Source organism: Tenrec ecaudatus, chromosome 8 (assembly GCF_050624435.1).
Source record: "Tenrec ecaudatus isolate mTenEca1 chromosome 8, mTenEca1.hap1, whole genome shotgun sequence".
Classification (NCBI taxonomy): domain Eukaryota; kingdom Metazoa; phylum Chordata; class Mammalia; order Afrosoricida; family Tenrecidae; genus Tenrec; species Tenrec ecaudatus.
This window is the reverse complement of record NC_134537.1, coordinates 146,155,586-146,176,537: the sequence shown is the minus strand read 5'-3', so window position 1 is coordinate 146,176,537 and position 20,952 is coordinate 146,155,586. Positions and strand designations below refer to the sequence as shown.

The 20,952-nt window shown below is 38.1% G+C and overlaps 1 protein-coding gene across 4 annotated transcripts in view; it reads right to left on the bottom strand.

Moving 5' to 3' along the window:
* The window catches only part of ATAD2B (ATPase family AAA domain containing 2B), a 174,105-nt gene that overhangs the window by 36,715 nt on the left and 116,438 nt on the right, over positions 1-20,952 (bottom strand). For all 4 annotated transcript variants that reach the window (XM_075557052.1, XM_075557054.1, XM_075557056.1 and 1 more), the window contains exons 19-20: positions 15,412-15,597; positions 7,076-7,211 (exon numbers count right to left, since the gene is read on the bottom strand). In XM_075557052.1, coding sequence (XP_075413167.1) covers positions 7,076-7,211; positions 15,412-15,597 — 322 coding nt within the window. The remainder of the gene's footprint in view (positions 1-7,075; positions 7,212-15,411; positions 15,598-20,952) is intronic.

The window sequence follows — 20,952 nt, the reverse complement described above, 5'->3', positions numbered from 1 at the left end:
TCTGAGGAGCCCTCTACTCTTATTTCTTCCAAGACACCAGTCTGTCCTTTAAGTCGTCCAGGGTATTCTACATGTTCGTCTCCAGCACAGTGCAAGTGCATTGATTTCTTCTGTCTTCCTTATTCAATGTCCAACTTTCACATGCAAATGAAGCAATGGAAAATACCATGGCTTGGGTCAAGTGCTTCTAAGTCCTAAAAGTCACTTCCCTGATTTTCAACACTCTAAAAAGTCTCGTGCAGCAGATTTGCCTAATGCAATAAATCTTTTGAGCTCCTGACTGCTGCTTCCATAAGCACTGATTATGGATCCAAGCAAGATAAAATCCTCAAAAACTTCAACCTTTTCTCCATTTATCATGTTGCCTATTGATCCATTTGTGAGAATTTGGGTCTTCTTTACATTAAGTTGTGATCCCTCCCTAAGGTTGCAATCCTTTATCTTCATCAGCAAGTGCTTCAAGTCCTCGTTTTCAGCAAGGAAAGTTATGTCATCTGTATTCCGTAGGTTGTTAAGAAGCCTTCCTCCAATCTTGACGCCACATTATTCTTGATGTATGTCAGCTTCAGTGATGATTTGCTCAAAGTACAGACTGAATAAGTATGATGAGAGGATACAACCCTGATGCACACCTTTCCTGATTTTAAATCATGCAGTATAGTATTGTTCCACTGTTCCTTATTCCATTCGCACAGCTGCCTCTTGATCTATGTACAAGTGTCAAAGGAGCACGACGGAAGTGCTCTGGAATTCTTATTCTTTTCAAAGTTATCCATAGTTTGCTATGACCCACACATCAAATCCCTTGGCATAGTCAATAAAAAAAACCAGATAAACATCTTTCTGGTATTCCCTGCTTTCAGCCAAGAGCCATGTGAAATTAGCAATGATATCCCTCATTCCACATCTTCTGAATCAAATCTGAACTTCTGGAAGCTTCGTGTCAATGTACTTGTTAATCTTTAGTAAAATTTTCCTGGTATATGATACAGTTCTATCATTTTAACATTCTGTTAGGTAACCTTGTTTAGAATGAGTACAAATATGAATCTCTCCAGTTGGATGGCCAAGTAGCTGTCTTCCAAATTTCCTGGCATAGACAAGTGAGTCCTTCATCAGCTTGTTGAAACAATGTCCTCGATAATTAGCTTGAATTTTCTAAATGCAACTTCATCATTCTGCAAATCAGCAAGGCTCACTTCAAAAACTCAACCCTTGAAAGCATGAGATGCAATTGTGGTTGCTTAAATCCTGGCAACAAGTGTTTTTCCAGTGTTTCTTATACTGAACATAGCTGGTGCTTTCACATTGTACTAACCATTCTTAGAAAATGGCTCAACCACTTTATTCTTGGCTCCTTTTGCCACCTTTTGTAAGGCACTTGTTTTTGCAAATCACAATGGTGCTGCTCAGAGAGCTGAAAGGGCTCATCATTATTCTTTACCAACGTGTAATATTCTATTGTGTGTATCTTGATCTGTTCTCCCATCAATAGACATTTACGTCATTTCCATAATCTTGCTATTATAAATAGTTTAGTGATGAACGTGGTGTGCATGTACCTGTTAGGCCGGGTTCTTTATTTCTATAGGCTCGATACAAAGTAGCACTATGGCTGATTCCTATGGTATTTCTATAGCTGTTTGAGGGAGCATCCAACTGCTTTACACAACGGTGGCGTTGTCTTACAGTCCCACCGGTAGTATGTATGGGTTTCTATCTCTCTGCACCCCTCCAGAATTTTTGTTTTGAACTGTGACATCAATTTTAGGAAGGCCAATGACTTTGTGTGTTGGTTGGCCACCTGAATGTCTTCTTTGGTAAACTATTTATGTACTCTGCCCAGTTTTTAATTAGTTGTTTTCTTGTTGAGGTGTTTAATTTTTCTATAAACCCTTGTCTGATATATTGCTGCCATTTTTTTTCATAATCTCTTTCGGTAAAATCTTTTGATGCTCACACATTTTGTAGTTTTAGGTAGGAATCATCAGTTCCAGTGTTTCCCAAAGTGAGCAATATGGCCCTGGAGAGAGAAGTGGGGCAGGTGCTAGAATGATCGGAGCTAAAAAAATCAAATGCCAACACTTCATTGTAGCTTGTGGGCTATCATACAGAGTTTTTTAATTGCATGGGGTGTGTTTCCTCACCCCTGGAAAAGAGAAAAGTAGATCAAGTAAGTCTGGGAATCTTTTATCTATTCTGTCTTTTCCTGTGTTTTTCATTATCTTTGACAGTGTTTATGTATTAGGACTCTTAAATTTGTCCCTATTTTTTCATCAGTGATCTTAATTGTTCTAGGATTTGCATTTCTGTCTTCATCTAAAGTTCATTTTTGTATATGAAGTAAGCAATGGTACTTAAGTCATTATTTTGTGATGAAGATCCAATTTTCCCAGCTCCGTTTGTTGAAAAGACTATTTTTCCCCTATTTAATGTGCTTCGGTCATTTGTCAAAAATTAGTTCTCTGCAGATTGGTTTATTACTGAGTTCTCTATTCTATTCCCTTGCTCTATGTATGTCTTTTACAAGTACCATGCTGCTTTAACTATCATATCCGTACAGAAGGTTTGGGGCTTGTGAAGTAAGAAGCCTCCTACTATATTCTTCTCTAGTAATGCTTTCTTATCCTGGGTCTCTTTCCTTTTCAATTTCAGTAGGTGATTAGTTTTTATCATCTCTTAAAAGAATGTGGTGTCAGAATTATAATTGTACTACACTTACTATACTCTGGGTAGTATTGAAATTTTTATAATAGTAAGTCTTCCTGTTCATGAACATAGTATATTCATTTATGTGGATTTTTTTACCACTTTATTGGGGGCTCTTACCGCTCTTATCACAATCCATCCATCCACGTGTCAAGCACATTGGTACATATGCTGCCATTATTTTCAAAACATTTGCTTTCTACTTGAGCCCTTGGTATCAGCTCATTCGCCCCACCCTCCCTCATCAACCCTTGATCATTTATAAATTATGTATTTTTCATGTCTTATACTGACCACTATCGTTATTCATCATCAACATTTCTGTTGTTTGTCACCCTGGGAGGGGATTATAAGTCTATCGTTGTAATCAGTTCCCCTTACCCTCCTGGTATCACTACTCTCATTACTGTTCATGAGAGGTTATCTGTCCTGGATTCCCTGTGTTGCAAGCTCTTATCTGTGCCAGTGTACATGCTTTGGTCTAGCTGGATGTGTAAGGTAGAATTGGGGTCATGATAGGTTGGGGGGGGGAGGGGACACTAAAGAACTGGAGGAAAGTTGTGTGTTTCATCGGTGCTATCCTACACCGACTGGCTTGTCTTCTCATGTGGGTTTCTGGTAGGCTTCATTGTACACGTCTCCTCCTTCTTTGGCTGGGTTCATTCCTCCCGAATTTCAACATGGGGTTGCAGAGTCGGCATCAACTTGACACCAGTGAGTTTGGTCTGGTTTTATTTTTTGTTTGGGATTATAATTTTTTTTCTTGATTTCCTTTTGAGAGTTCTTTTTGTTAGTATACAAGAATCTAACTGATTTTTTTAGTTGAGCTGGTACCTTTTAGACAAGTTCCCAAATATTTTGATAAGTTCCAACAATTTTCATGTTAAGTCTTTGGGGTTTACGGATAGAATTCTATCATCTGCAAATAGTTTGACGACGTCTTCTTTGCCAATTTGGATGCTTTTTGTTTCCTTTAGTTGTCTAGTAGCTCAGACTAAAAATTCCAGCACAATATTTAATTAGTGCGGTGAAAAGGACAACCTTTTCTGATTCCCATTTGCAAGGATAAAGCTTCCAGTTTTCTCCTCCCAAAGATGCTGGCCATTTGGTTTGCATACATGGCTTTTATTATGCTGAGGAATTCCCCTTCTGTTCTTTGTTGAGTGTTTTTACCAGGAATGAGTGTTGAATTTTCTCAAATGACTTTTCTGCATTAACTGATATGATCAGGTTGTCTTTTTCCTTTGTATGGCACATTAAACTGATTTTTTTTCCTCATGCTAAACCATCCTTGCATCCCATGGAAGAACCCCATTTGGACATGTGTTTTTGTTTATTCTGATATTTTGTGAGAATTTTTTCATGTTTTATGTTCATAAAGGATATTTATCTGCAATTTTCCATTCTGGTGATCTTTACCTGGTTTTGTCATCAAACCGATGTTCATTTCATAAAATGAATGCAACAGTCTGATGTCAGTTCTCCATTTGGTAGAATTCCCAGTGAAGCCATCCAACTGAACTCTTTTTTTTGACGGGAGTTTGGTAATGACCAGGTAAATCTCTCTTTTTCATAATATAATTGTTAGGTTTTCAAACACCAGTCTGTATTAATTTAGGTAGGTAGCGGGTCTATAGAAATTTGTCTATTTATTTTAGGCTTCCATATTCAAGGGTTTTTTTTTGTTATTTCAGTTGGTTCTATTATAATGTGGCTCTTGTCCTATATCTGTGACATTTGTATATTATTTTGCTTTGTTAGGTTAGCCAGTGGTTTATCTATTTTGTAATTTTGTTATTCTTTCAAAGAATCAACTTCTTATCTTTTCTTTCTATTGTTTTTGTTTTCTTGATGTATTTATTTCCACTCTAATTTTTATTACTTCTATTGGTGGCTCAAAGTTTATTTCCTGCTCCTGTTTTAGTTAGTGGAGATGCTGGATTACTGTGTTGATTTTGATTACTTTGTTTGTGATGTATACATTTATTGCTATATATTGCCCTCTGAATACTGTTTTAGCTGTCTCAAAGGTTCTGGTACATTTATTTTCATTCTCATTTGTTTCTAGGAATTTTTTTCATCCTTATTTTTTAAAATACCCAGTAGTTTTGTTTGTTTCTTTGTTTAAAGTAGGATGTTTTAAAAAATTAAGATGTTATCCAATTTCCATGTATTTGATCCCCCCCCACTAGATCTCCTATTGTTGATTTTGAATTGTATAGCATTATGATTTGAGAAGATGATATGTAATATTTCAGGTTTTGAAAATGTATTAGGGCTTACTTTGTGGTCTTTTCGGGAGAATGATCTACAGGTGTTGGAAAGAAGTGTATATTGCATTACTGTTGGGAAGGGTGTTCTGTGTATGTCTAAGAGGTCAGGTTGATTATTTGTATATTTAGTTTTTTGTGTGTTTGTGGAGTTTCTTCCTTCTTGTTATTACCCTCAAGAGTGGTGTACTGAAGTTTCCACTATTATTGTACTGCAGTCCATTTCTCTCTTCACATCTCTGAGAGGCTGATTAATGTACTTTGATGACTTTTCACTGGGTACACAAATATTTACTACAGTTATATCTTATAGGTCAATTGTTCTTTTGGTAATACAGTGTCATCATCTCTCAGGGAATTTTGCTATTTTATTAAAGATTGTTTTGTTATTGATTAGAGATCAATGTTGCCAATCCCACGTTTATTACTACAGTGCTATATATGAGGGGGTGCCCCCCCCAAAAAAAAACAGATTTTTTTTTCTCCAAAAGCTATGTATTTAATTTTTTTCCCAAAACAACCTTATCGCGTTGCAAGTACTCTCCATTATATTTAATACATTTGTCAAATCTGCGATTCCATTCTTGGAAAAAATTTGCAAACTCATCTGCTTAGATGGCTGGCAGCACCTTCCTCGTTTTTTCTCCATCTCTTCTAGGTTGTCAAATCACTGTCCTTTCATGTCCCTCTGCTTTCGCCGAAACAAAAAGTCACATGGAGCAATGTCAGATGAGTAAGGGGAGAGGGACATACTGTTTTTTTGCCAAAAACTGGGAGCACTAAGGTGAGCAGGTGCATTGTCATGCTGGCAAAACCAGTCCCGTCTGCCCCAAATCAGGCCTTTTTGTGTTGTACACTATTATGCTATCTTTTCAGAACCTTTAAATAGAAAGTTTGATTAACAGTCTAACCTTGTGGAATTAATTCCAAATGCACTATGAGCCAACATTTTCACCTATTTGGGAAGCTGGCAGATGTCCAAAATGAGGTTTGTCATCAATTGACATTTCACTTTTTTTAAAATGAGAAAACTGCTCCTACACTTGAGTGTTTCCCATAACACTGTTCTTGTAAGCTGTGTTCAACATCACAGTTTCTGCAGCACTTTTCCAGAACAACACCACTAAAAATGACATTCAAGCGAAACTGCTTTTATGAAAAAATTTACTGTGACCACAGAGAACATTCCAGGCAATGTCACAGGGTGCACTAACTCAGAGCGAGTTGCTCAATGCTCACCTAGCAGGAAGAATGCATAATACAAAAGTTCCACTCCACCCAGCACAATTCCATTGGAGGGGGGGGGGTTGTACCCCTCTCCTATATCTGTGCATATATCCTCTATCTTTTGATTTTCAGTCTATTTGTCTTGTTTATCTATGTTAGGTTTCTTGCAACCAGCATATTGATGGGCCCTGTTTTCTTATCTATTCTGCTACTCTGACAATTTTGAGGCTTTTCTTTCTTTTTCTTTGAAACTCAGAATTGGTTTATTGACAATGCTTTTCTTAATGCTAAGTTCAAACCCAAGAAATATCAAATGCTTAAATCAAAGACATGATAGATTCCCAACTGCCTAACTTAAGATATTTCACATAATAGGTGTGTAATCATTTGTTTATTAATCTCTAAGTAAACAAAAAGGACATGTTCTAACTAGCTCTTCCCTGGACCACAAAGGAACCAGCACAGAACCTGATGTTGGCAACCTGACACTTCAAGGACTGGGCATAAAATGACTACAGCAAATAAAACCAAACATCTTCTTTTCCTTTGATTTTTCTGAGTCTCAGCATGTGAAATTTACTAGAGCATCAGGACTGAAGTGATAAAGAAAATATTTCATTAATAGTCATCTATAAGAAGAGCTTTAACATTTAGCCTGTACTTCTCAAATTCGTCAAAAAAAATGCCACTTCCGTATGGGGCAACATGACAAACTATTTCTAGATACATAAAGAAATGGTTTACACAATTCTTGACTCCAAGAGAGGTCAATCATTTATTAACTCCATCCCCCACCCCCCAATCCATCCACACACATCTCCCCTCCCCCTGCCCCCCTGCCGTTCCTCTAAAGGTTTTACGGGTTTTACCGGTGTGTTTCCTTCGTGGGGGCGCCATTGATGCCTGATTGAGAATCAATTCTTGGAAAAATTTTCTTCTGTCTTCTTCAATAGGCCTTTGAATATACAAGACCTCTTCATACTGTATTCTAAAGATATACTTAATCTACACATATGTACACAGACAAAAAAAAGACATTAGAAAAAATTTTGAATTATTTATTAATGAAATTGCAGTTTCTTTAATTTAAAGTACCATTTTCGATAATCACTGAGCATTCACAAACATTTAGGGCTTATCTAGTTGTGGGCTTTATTGTTGCAGGTTTAACCTCAGACTACACAAGAAAGGTAAAGTGACCTGGGTGTGTATTATTAATAAATGACTGCAATAGAGTTAGGAACAGCCTCAAAAGGCTCAAAAGTAGTGGCCTTGGCTGCTCAATAAAAAGCTAGAGGGTTGTAATGACGTCTCACCTTCATGCTCCTCCTGACGCTCTAACTGCGGATTCCCCTTGTGTGCCTGCTCCCTAACCAATCTACTCTACCACCTTTTTCTGGAATCCTGTCTGCACTGCAAGTAAATTATAATTCCGACTTTTCACAGAATGCTCCCAAAGCCCATTTTCCACACACACAAAAAATAAGCCAGTCATTCTCATATTGTTCAGTTCCTTCAATCTGGTAACTATGCAAAACTTTCAACTACTGACCAGCTCTATGAAGACATCGCACTGCCAAGATGTACGATTTAAATCCCCTTAACTCATCTATATTTACCTACCATGGCATTTAACATTGTTATCTAACATACACATTTAACATGCCTTCATAATTCTACCCTGTCCTATAAACTAACTATGAGTCAGAATTAACTGAATAGTTTTGGAGGGTTTGGGGGTGGGGGGGTTTAATAGACAGATTACTATCTTCTAGACATCAAGTTCCTTGAAAACAGGAATCACTTCTTATTCATATGTTCTCCAATAAAAACAACAGTGCCTGCTACCTGGCGGTGTACAATGAGCATATACTGAATAAATAAAGCTTGTTCTTTTCTTAGCAGCCCACACTCAACTGGAAACAACAAATAAATAAGGGGTAAGTACCAGTTGGGTTCTATCCTTGTGTAGCCCGGTTGTTACCAGGGCTGAGAGCACTCCAGGCCCAGGTGAGGCCCCACAATGAAACCAGACCATCCGAGCCAATGCCTGAGAAGTTTTTCAAATTCCTCATAAATGTGAAGCGTCAGATAATGAGGCCATTGCTAAGTGAACAGGCATGTAAGATCCCCTCAGTTTATGGATAAGGGTATTGACAGTCATAAAGGAATAAATACAATCTCAAAGTGACAGCCTGCTCCAGCTCTGAAACCTTAAGATGGATAAAAACAAAAACTAAAAGGTAGATATTCAAATTCAAGATGTGTATCAGGAATTATCTGTCTAAGATCAAAGCGTTAAAGAGATCACAAGCATTCACTGAGTGCCCTTTCTGTATTACACCTACTTCTCACCTATTGGCATGTTTAGGTTCCAAAGGTCAGGTCGTGATGTAAGAGTTGGCATTCTACAAAAATGAAGCATCTCTCTATTTTACCCCTGTCCATTTGTCATTTCTTTGCTTTGTTTTTAAGAAAACATGATCATAGAAATAATAACAGCTTAGAATCGCTGATGTGATGAGTCCAGTTATGGATCAATCCTCTACAGCGAGGTGGTTTAGAGAAAACCATGGACTAGAGGGTCCACGACTTAAACAGCTGACCGTACTCCTGTGGTGGGTGAGAAGTTCCCTTGCAGAGCATCTTCCAGGGCTCCACTGCAAGCTACCCAGCAAGTAACTCAGGGCTGACTGGGGGTTTCCTGTGGTGCTGGGAAGCCAGGCCCACTAAGCAGAGGCTTCAGGCCCAGCTCTACTCACTTCAGAAACTCATTAAACTCATATGCATTTCTTCTTCCAAACATCCTCTCCAAAGCCCCTTTCTTCCCTCCCTTGCCACCTATGGCAATTTTGAGGTGTAAGGCCGCCAGCCACATAGGGCCGGAGCCTAGACTAAGTTCTGCTCTGTGCATCTCCCTCAGATCCTATGGCCATAGAGGAGGCCTGCAACATAGCCGCTGGGTACAGAGGCCTGTCAAGAAGAAGGGGCAGAGGGCAATGCGATGTTGAGTAAGTGCAAACACTGCTAACCATAAAGCTGGTGGTTCAAACACAGCAGCTCCTCTTAGCGAGAAGAGGCTCTGTATTCCCCCTAAAGACTGATAATATCAGAAACCCTATACAGGTCTCTATGAGGCAGAATTGACTTGATGAGTTTTGTTTTTGCTTTTAAACACTATGCCAGGCTCTGCAGTAACACCATTGAAGAAGGCTTCCTGCTGTCAAAGAGCTGAGAGTCTCATAAGAAGACATTGTGATAGCAGGCTGTAAGTGCGACAACAGAAGTAAAGAAAAATAACGGGAAGATCCTGCAAGGAGTAGGGACCAGGGAGCAGATAAGAAAAAGCAGAAAGAAAAAAAAAAAAGCAGAAAGAACTAGCATTAACTGAGTCTTTAAAAAAAAAACAACACAACTCAGAACCTGAGGAATAACATGATTTTGTTCAAGGGAAGCATAATATTTAGTTTCAGTTTTAAATAGTCTTCATTCTTATATATTACTGTGTTTTGAAATAAAGGTAATCAAGAAAAGAATACTACGACCAATGTCCCTAATGCATATGAACGCAGAAACATTTAGCACAATTCTAGCCAACCAAATTGAAAAACATCATAAAAAAATTATACACCATGAGGAGCCCTGGTGGCATAACATTTAAGTACCTGGCAGGTATCCAAGGTACTGCCAGTGGAAAAGACATGGTAATCTGCTTCCATGAAGATTTATAGCTTTGGAAACCGTATGGCACTTTTATTCTGTCCTACGAGGTCACTATGGGTCAGAATACACTCGACAATAGATTTGTATATCACCATCTTGTATATCATATGCTTTTAGTATATCATCACGTAGTATTTATCCCAGGAATCGAAGGGTAAATCAATATTAGAAAAATCAATCAATATGGCCCATCAGACCTTGAAGACAATGTTCCCAATTAGAGCAGCCAGTCCACAGAGAGGACCACATGGCCGGCCCCACTATGAGACATGACACCCCTCAATGGCCCATAGCCCTACAAGGGACACCACTGGAGACACAGTATGGGAATTGCACCCAATCTGATCCCACCACGCCGAGGCAAAACACTAAGGTGGTGCAACAGAACAGCAAGGGAATGGAGCGGCGAGGTCCCCAGGGAATGCTGAAGGTGAACTTTGGGGCCAGGGCGTGGTACCCCAACAGACTGGACTGGAAAACACTCCTAAAGGCCAACAAACAATCCTTGAAGTAACTATAAGCTTTTCTTTCTTGCTGTGTTTTGTTTTATTTTTTGTCATTAGTATGTTGTTGTTGTATATTGTTGCTTGGTTTTCCTCTGCCTTGTTTTTGTGCATGTTATTATCTCTGTAGGTCTGTCTAAATAAGATAGGCTGGATGAACAATCTGGAGGAGAAAACAACTGGGCCAAGAGTTCCAGGGGAGCATGGAGGATGTGGAGGTGGGGAGAAAGGTAGTGGTGTTAACAAACCCAGGGACAAAGGAACAACAAGTGACCCAAATCGGTGGTGAGTCAGGTGTGGGAAGCCTGGTGAGGCATGATCAAGGGTAATGTAACCAAGAAGAATTGCTGAAACCCTGGTGGGGACTGAGCATGATGGTGGGACAGGAGGAAAGTCAAGGGAAATAGAGGAAGAGTTGGGGGGCACAGGGCATTAATAGAGGTCTAGATAAAGACATGTACATATGCAAATATATTTATATATGAGGATGGGGAAATAGATCGATGTGCATACATTTATAAGTTTAGTATTAAGGTAACAGAAGGACATTGGGCCTCCGTTCAAGTACTCCCTCAATGCAAGAATACTTTCTTCTCTTAAATTGGCATTCTATGATGCTCACCTTCCGGACACAACCGCTGAAGACAAAGCAGGTGAATAAGCAAATGTGGTGAAGAAAGCTGATGGTGCCTGGCTATGAAAAAATATAGTGTATGGGGTCTTAAAGGATCGAAGGTAAACAAGTGGCCATCTAGCTCAGAAGCAAAAAAGTCCACATGGAAGAAGCACCCCAGCCTGTGCGATTACGAGGTGTCGATGGGATCAGGTACCAGGCATCATCAGAACAAAAAAATCTTACCATAGTGAATGAGGCGGGGAGTGTGGAGTGTAGACCCAAAGCCCATTTGTAGGCCACTGGATACCCCCTCACAGAAGAGTCTCAGGGAGGAGACGAGTCAGTCAGGGTACAATGCAGCAACGATGAAAAATACAACTTTCCTCTAGTTCCTAAATGCTTCCTCGCCACCCACTATCATGATCCCAATTCTACCTTACAAATCTGGCTAGACCAGAGGATGTACAATGGTACAGATAGGAACTGGAAGCACAGAGAATCCAGGGCAGATGATCCCTTTAGGACCACTGGGAGGGTAGAGGGAGGAAGGGTTGGAAAGGGGGGACTGATTACAAGGATCTACATGAGACCTCCTCCTTGGGGGATGGACAACAGAAAGGTGGGTAAAGGGAGACTTTGGACAGGACAAGATATGACAAGAGTTCATAAAAGAGGGGGGGTGTGGGGGGGAGGGGGGAAAATGAGGAGCTGATGCCAGGGGCTTAAGTGGAGAGCAAATGTTCTGAGAACAATGAGGGCAATGAATGTACAAATGTGCTTCATATAAATGATGTATGTATGGATTGTGATAAGAGCTGTATGAGCCCCTAATAAAACGATTAAAAAAATCAATCAGTACGAAATGTCGCATTAGTATCACTCACTTACTCTATCAAATTGATTCCAACTCATAGTGACCCTATAAGAAAGGATGATAGAACTGTCAGTTGATTTCCAAGACTAACTTTTCACATGAGCAGTCTTTCTCCAACCTTTTTTGCAAAATGCTTGCAGTCAGCAGTCCAACATGCCAACACTACACTGCCAGGGCTCCTACATAATAGAATAGTGAAGGAAGGGGGCCGGAGGCGGATACGTAATCATCTCAATTTTTAAATCTGACTAAATTCAACATGGTAAAACCATTTAACAAGATAAGAATAGAAGCGATATTCCTCAATATAAGGCAGAATATTTAAGAAAAACACAGCTAATATGCAATCAGGAAAACATGAGATCCTCTCTTCTCATTGAGATGGGTGAGAAGACAAGGATGTTCACTCTCACCACTGTTGATTCAACACTGCTCTGAAAATGCTACTCAGAGTAACTGGGCAAGAAAATAAATAAAAGGCATCCACACCAGGAAGGGAGTAACACCGCATCTCTGCCATCGAGTAAATTCTGACTTATAGCAACCATAGAGCATAGAGTGAAACCACCTTTCTGGGTTTCTGAGACGAAAAAATCTTTTGCTCCTGTGCTGTTTCAGAATGTTAGCCTTGCTGATAGCAGCCCAAATATGACATCAGGGCTCCTGACATGATCCTATACATAGAACAACCGCAAAGATTCAAAAGGAAGCTACGAAAACTAGTAGAGTAATTCAGTTAAGTGGCAAGGGACAGAATCAACACACAAAAATCAAACAGGTTTCAAGTCAAAAATGGAATTAAAGAAAAATCATCATGCATAACAGCACCTACCAGAATATGGTCTCCAATAATAAATTTAAACAAGCAAGTTCAAGAATTGTATACCAAAAATTATAAAACATTACTAAACTGAAGAAGACCTAAATTAACGGAAGGCGATTTCATATGCACGGCCTGGGAGGCTTACTATCGTTAAAAAGACAAAGTATCAAAGCAAGCTTAAAGTCAATATATTCCCATCAAAATTCCAACAATCTTGCAGAAATGAAGATCCTCCTCAAATGTATATGAAAGGCTAAGGAACCCCCAATAGCTAGGAACTAGAGAGGGTATGTGAGTAGGACAGTCTGCTCCCCTTAACGAGCTCATGGTATAGCTCACTGGTTCTCAAATACTGACTCTCAGGATTGGTTTAAATTCTGAAAAGTAACTGAGGGCCCCTAAGAGGTTTCATGTTGGTTTTAACTGCCAATAACTACATATTAAAATTCAAAACTGAGAGCATTTAAAATTACTTATTCATTAAAAATAAATAAATAATCCCATGACATGTTTAATGGTAAAAAGCATATTTTAGAAAATCATATTTAAGTATACACATAGAATATATAAAACATAAAACAAAATTTAGTGAGAATGGTAGCACTGCTTTGTTTTTTTCAAATCTTTTGAAAGTCTGACTTAAAGGTTTACAACTGAATTTGACTTAAATATGTGAAGAAAATGCAGAGTCACAGATAAGTAATTGGAAAAGAGGGGAAACTGCAGGTACCCAGAGGGTGCTGAACGGCTATTTGAGAACACCTGGTTTAAAGCAATGATTTCTTTTTTTAGATTCCGCACCCCTGCCTTCCCCACACACCGACAAGCGGATGGTGGGAAGAGGCTAGGGGCCCGCGGACAGAGCAAGAGGAGCGGTCCCATTCACCATGAATGTCCGTCCCTCGTCTGGCGCGGCTTAGGTCCGGCTCGGGAGAGCGCGACAGCACCACATCGATCGGGGTGAAAGCAATGATTTCTAAAGAAATTATTTGTTTTCAAAAAATTAAGGATTATATATTTTATCAACTAATACTTTTTCTTTTCTTTTTTTTTGCCAGCCCCGCCCTCACCCAATGCTCTGACCCCGCCCCCAATCCAACTAATACTTTTTCAATATGCTATTCTAGTCCATGTATACTTATTTATATATACTATACTACTAATATATAGTTTCTATGCTTAATATATGCATAAAATATTAAGCTACAATATGTATTCGAGTATACGCCGACCCGAATATCAGCTGAGACACCTAATTTTACCACAAAAACTACACACCTCATGTGTGATCACGAGGTGTCAACGGGATCAGGAATCAGGCATCAAAGAAAAATCATATCATTGTGAATGAGGGGGAGTGTGGAGTGGAGACCCAAAGCCCATCTGTAGGCAACTGGACATCCCCTTACAGAAGGGTCGCAGGGAGGAGACGAGTGGATAAGGGTGCAGTGTAGCAACAATGAAACATAGAACATTCCTCTAATTCTTTAATGCTCCCCTCCCCCCCTACTATCATGATCCCAATTCTCCCTTACAAATCCGGCTAGACCAGAGGATGTACACTGGTACAGATAGGAACTGGAAACCCAGGGAATCCAGGACAGATGATCCCTTCAGGACCAGTGGTGAGAGTAGCGATGCCGGGAGGGTAGAGGGAAGGTGAAGGAGAAAGGGAGAACCAATTACAAGGATCTATATATAACCCCCTCCCTGGGGGACAGACAACAGAAAAGTGGGTGAAGGGAGACGTCGGACAATGTAAGGCATGACAAAATAATAATAATTTATAAATTATTAAGGGTTGTGAGGGAGAGGGTATGGGGAGGGAGAGGAAAAAGGAGGTGCTGATACCAAGGGCTCAAGTAGGAAGAAAATGTTTTGAGAACTATGATGACAACAAATGTACAAATGTGCTTGACACCATGGATGGATGGATTGGGATACGAGTTGTATGAGGCCCCAATAAAGTGATTTTAAAAGAAAAGAAGGCATCTAGTAACTTGAATTTCAGTATTTGCATTATAATGTATATGTAGAGAGAACATTTGGATAATGATTTAGCTTTGTGAATTAGCCTCTCTCTAAAGGAGATTGAATAAAAATGTGTGAGATGGTTAAAAAAAACAATAGCCTATAAATATTACATATGAATATCATTCCCACTGTGTATCTCTTTCAGTCAACTTATTTCTATGCATTTCTAAAGGAGACCACTTCAAGCCCTGGTCAGATCAGTGTATTAAAATAATTTTTTAAAAAATTAATTCCATTCTCATAATTTTATCAACTAACTTTTATGAGTCAACAACAATTAAATAAGAGTAGATTCAAATTCAAAAACTAAATTTTGAATTTGAATGAACTAAAGAGCTAAGAAGTCAACTCCCAACAAATAAAAAAGGATGAAGATGATGATGGTGAAAGAACTAAGATTTTTTTCATAGTTACTATATGTTAGATTCTTAATTAATCTCATGAACAATACTAAGGAAAATATTACTATCACACACACACACACAGTGAAACTGGGAATGTTATTTATCTTACGTCACATAGCTAATCAGAACATGAACTCTGATACCACTGATTTCACAGTAGTTAATGTGTCTACATTATAAGGTCATATATTTTAAAACAGAATAATAAGGATAAATATTTAATCTTACCTCTTCAGGTAGTTCACTGTACATTGTTTCGGAGGTAGACAATAAAAATATCGGTGAAAATGATGGTATATCCTGTAACAATGTCAAAAAAGTTGCTCTCACAGTTTCACTGACAGCTTCCCACCAATCACCAATGTGAGGCATGTAAACAATACTAGGTACTGTTCTTCGAGCTTCACGAAAAATCTAATTTAAAGGAAAAACAAGCATTAAAAAATATAAAAAGTTATTATTCTAAAGTAATATCCAAATACATGATGTGCGTCAAACCTGTTGCTGTACTAGCCTCACCCCAAATAAATAAGATATGAAGCACATCCTTCACACAGCGCTTGTATCTGCCCTGGCCCCATCAAAAAGGACAAGGGTTTCTGTCATTTCACTGTAACTATTTCATATATGTTCACAGTATCGTCATTCAAATGCTCCACTTACCTACTGTACAGAAATAAAGCAATATACCACTACAACATATTCTGCCAAAAAGATAAAAATGCACTTGTATACCACTCACGTAAGAGTAAAATTAAGAAGCTTCAAAGAAGAAAAGAAAGATATATTTGTGGATACTGCCTAAAATCACTCACCACATGAAAGATTTTTACAATATGCGCCATCTTAGAATTTAAAATCAATGAACTACCTATAGAGTCATTTGTTCATCCCCCCTCTTACCTACTGTACTTCAACTTTCCATAGAAGTCAGAAAACCCATTACTGCTTTAAGGAACAGTAAATAAATGAACAAAGAACTCGATGACACCCTTCAGAAAAAAAGTACTAAATGACACTTTTTTCCCCTCGGGTGCTCCCTCGAGACGTGACCATTGCTACAGTCTCACTTGCCCAACACATATCAATAAGGACCTGGGCTCTTAGTGAGTGACAAAGCATAGCCACGGACCTTTATAGATAATCCATCAACAAACTCTCAAATGTTAATATTCCATCATTTCAATACTGTTTTAACAAGTTTAAAAGTTTGATTATGTGTTATTCTAATTTTGACATATTCCTAAAATTCCCAGGGCATCGGCTCTTATTTTCAAGCAACACATTACATTGGAAAAACAAAAAAAAACAAAACCTGATGCCATCAAGTCAATTCCGACTCACCGAGACCCTATGCAATACATAAAGGAGCCTGTAAGTACTCAGCTGGTTCTAACCCACCCAACAGCTCCTCGACAAGACCTGGCGGTCCCTGCATTAAACATTCAGTGGTTCGAACCCACCCAGCAGCTCCTCAACAAGATCTGGGATCTCTGCATTAAAGAATACAGGCTAGAAAGTCTTTGGGACAGTTCTGTTGTCACATGGCTCACTCTGAGTTGGAATCGACTTTGCAGCGCACAACATGCAGGATTTAAAGCACAAGGATATAAACGTAAAATTAACAATGACTTGGATTACTGGAAACTTACTGAAGAATCAAAAAGGATTATTTTTCTTTAATAAGTAAACTTAACACTTGGATGAATTTTTAAATATCACACATTTTATGTACAATTAACTCCCAGTCCAATTAACAAACCAGTAGAAAAAATGATGAAAACTTTCCTCCAAATTAGAAATACTGTATGATCACATCTAAAGTAATAATTCTCTCTTCCCTTCAATATTTGCATATCCACCAATCCAGAACATTTGTACAATACAACTTCGTTAAGACTTTCACATTTTGAAACTTTCTAAAAATATACACCGTCCTATCCTGGGTCTTGAAAATTCAAGGATTTTGCCTACTAACCCTCTTTCAAAGATTCGGGTCATAAATATTTGCAACAGGAAAGAACTACATAGGGGCACAAAGGCAAGCAAAGCACTTTTTAATAAAAAAAATACATACATACATACAAAATTACATGACACCCAAAACAGGATGATATAGGGAAGACAGTGACCTTTCATTGTTCTCCTACTCCCCACTGTGTTCTGGTAAAGTTAGGAAGATCAGCAGGAGAGAAAGGTAATTATATGAAAAAGACTAAGGAGCTACATAGTTGACTGAGAAACCTCACTAAATTAAGCACCTAATTCAGCCATCTAAATTACCCCAAGGTTGCCTTTAATAAATTAAATTTTGTCTTTTATTCTGAATGTGGCTATTTAGGAATATGTTTTGAGAACATCAGCATAGCAACACAAGGCTAGGTGATTAAAAACTTTACAAAGCCAAGCACACAAGAACATAAGTGTTCTAAATTTATTTGCAAGGTTGAGATAGATATAAGCATTATAAGCTCTAAGCGAGTAGGTCTGATTTTGTTTCCTTTTCTCTTCCTATTTTTCTTCCACTTTTCATCCAATTATCTCTAAATTAATAAAGCTGAGTAGGATATTCTATTGACCTTTTATCTCCAAAATCCTTAGGAAAATGTTCTTCGCAGACTCGTTAAAATGATATTTGAAAATCTAGAAGGGAAAATAATAGGATAAAAGAAAAGGTCTAAGGTGAATATAGAAAAATAAAAAGGTCTGGGCTTTCTAGAAGTCAAAGATGCTTCAAAAACTTCAAGGGAATATTCCATTTTTCCATGAACTTTTTGAAGGACTCTCCTATATAATTACCACAACTGAGAATTAGCCCAACTATATGCTACTCTCCAAGGAAAAGTGTTAAAATTTTCTCCCTAATTTCTTTTTTAGATTAAATCAAGCAACTAGTGGAGGATGGGGGCACAGTGATTGAAGCATTTGATGGTGACTCAAAAACACCCAGAGATCAAACCAAACTCACTGTCAGTGAGGCCGTTCCGACCACTCTACCAGCCACATGAAAGAAAAGTCAGAGCCGTCGGCTTCCTGAGACGTAGCGCCTAATGCTCTGGGAGCATTTCTAAACTTTGAGTCAGAAATGACTCACAGTAATACTTTGGATTTTTATTGAAGCTTTAAAAAAAACTCTTTCTCTATGCTCTTAGATTATCAAAATACATGCATATGTTCTCTTTAAACATATAAACCACCCTAAGCCAATTCTCCAACTTCTATGAGTAAAAATTAAAAGAATAGAGATTGAAAATAGTACTTCAGAGAAACCTAATATAAGTATCCGGAAAAAAATTTTACTCTTATTGCAATTTTTCTATAATATAAAAACCAGTTCTTTAGCAGTTTGCTGGTGACTTTTAGAGTCGTGGAGTAGAATACACTGTGAAATCAACCAAATGACTCAGAATAGAAAAATAAAGTCTAGTTTTAGTGAAGTGGCAACTGCTTCTGGAGTAAGTGATGCCATTTGATAACTAGAAAAATACTCACCTATAGGGTGTCTTGGATTGGTGGATGTGCAAGGTGTAGTAGAAAACAGAAAAACTGTTATAGAGAAAAAAAAAGACAGTAGGCCAAATTACTGAACCAACCGCTTAAAAATACCTCTGATATGACCAGCACTCTTGCACAAATAAAATGAACGAAATACCAAGGTATGTGAACTGTCCATTTTGATTTTTTTATTTAAATAATATCCTTCAGTCCCTCTGGTCTCCTTCATCCTCTAGACATCACTCTCCTGTAGAAAACTTTTAAATGTTGCTTTATTGAGAAAAAAAAAAGGACAAACAACTTGCACTGAATATCAAGGATATGAGGAGGATCCAAACAAACACAAATTATATAAACTATATGAATTCTAATCATCTCAAAAGCTAAAGTTTGAAGTCTATACTTATCAACCAAATTAAAATGTTAGATACATAAAAATTTAGTCAATTTTTCAAAGCAAGGAACTTTACCCATTTTTTAAAAAAAACTGAGAGTTGCAGTCATCTTAAACACAAAAGTAAATGAAACAGAAAGCTCAATATGTCTTCCACTAGCCTCAAAGAATATGGGCGAGAAACAAAGAAGTTGCTGTCAACAAGCTTCTAGAGCTCATCTCAGCCACTTAACAACATGATGAATGCGAAGACCTTGCAAAACCTAATTAAAAGGAAAGGCTTGAGAGCGAAAACATTCTTCACTGCTACGGAAATAAAAAATTATTAAAATAAGCTTTTAAAAGTCCATATCCCTTGCTATCATAAAATAAAGCACATGTTTATCATTGGTTACATAAACTTTTATCATTTATTGCATCCATACTACACTAAATTGATCATCTCTGTGAAAAGAAGGGCCCATGCTGGTGGTGAATAGGACTCAAGAATAAAAGTATCCCAATATTTTATGTACATTAGGGGGCGCGGGGAATCTGTTGCAAATTGCAACTATCCTGCTTCTGAATGACAGTACTAACACAAATCAACATTTTATAAATATTAAATAATTCAAACTTTTTGATGAATTCATTTTCTAAGGACTTCAGGTTTTCAATCAGGAACAGGATTATTTCATTTGTTTGCAGCAACAATTAAAAAAAGGGCTTCTCTTAAAAAAAAAACAAAAGAAAGCCCAGATACATAAAAAAAGCAAAAGTATTAAAAACATACATAGACTATGGTAAAATTCAGAAACCATATACACAAGAACATACGAAGTACACACAGAGGTAAGTACATGAATTTGTTTATGCAATTTAACAAACAAATATTTCCCCCCTGAAAATTCTGTTACAATCTTCCCAGGTAAAATGAATTTTTAAAGTTTTCACAAATAGCAAAACCACCTTGCTGAAATTATTTGTAACAGCAGACACACCAGAATTCTGAAGCTTTTGACTAACCAAACACAATTCATTAATCCAATCAGAGTTCTATTAAAAGAACCACACTCACGACATACTGTTTCTTAAAGTTGAGATTTAGTACATACATCATTCCACATTTCAATCACACCTAGGATAATTGTATAATTGCTACCACAATCCGTTTCCAAACACTCCTTCTCCATGTACTTCTTGACATCCTCTCCCACCTCCCGCGGCCACCACCAGCACTGTTCCTCCTCCCCTTCAGCCTCTTATGCAACGTGCTGGCCTGGCCCTCTATGTTCATCACCTTTTTGAACCACCAGTAAACATAGTACTGGAAGGAAAAGGAAAATCATTTAGGAATATCAAAATAGCTATTGGTTTGTTGTTTCAATTTTTTAAAGAACGTTAGACACAACTGAAAATACAGGTAAGTTTTTGACAACAGATACTAGCGTCAGGCTTCTTTGTGTAGGGTTAACTGTTGGTTTATGTTGTTACTAAAAAGGATAAAAACAAAAAAGAAAAGTAAAACAAACAAACTCATTGCCTCAAGTCGACTCCAATTTAAACCCACCCTACAGGTTAGGGTAGAACTGCCACGTGGGGTTTCTGAGATTTTAAATCTTTCCCGGAGCACACAGCCTCATCTCTCGCCCACGGAGTAGCTGGTGGGTGGGGACAGTGCACACTGTGATTTAGCAGCTCCGTGTGTAGTCCACACCACCACCAGGGCTCCTTTAATATTATTGTTAGGTGCCTCCACGTCAATTATGACTCACAGCAGCCTGTGTAACAGAATCACACACTACTTCATCTTGCACTACCCACACAATTATTACTACGAACGTGCCCACTGTTGCAACCACTGTGCCACCCTATCTCCGGGAGGTCTTCTTCCTTTTCCG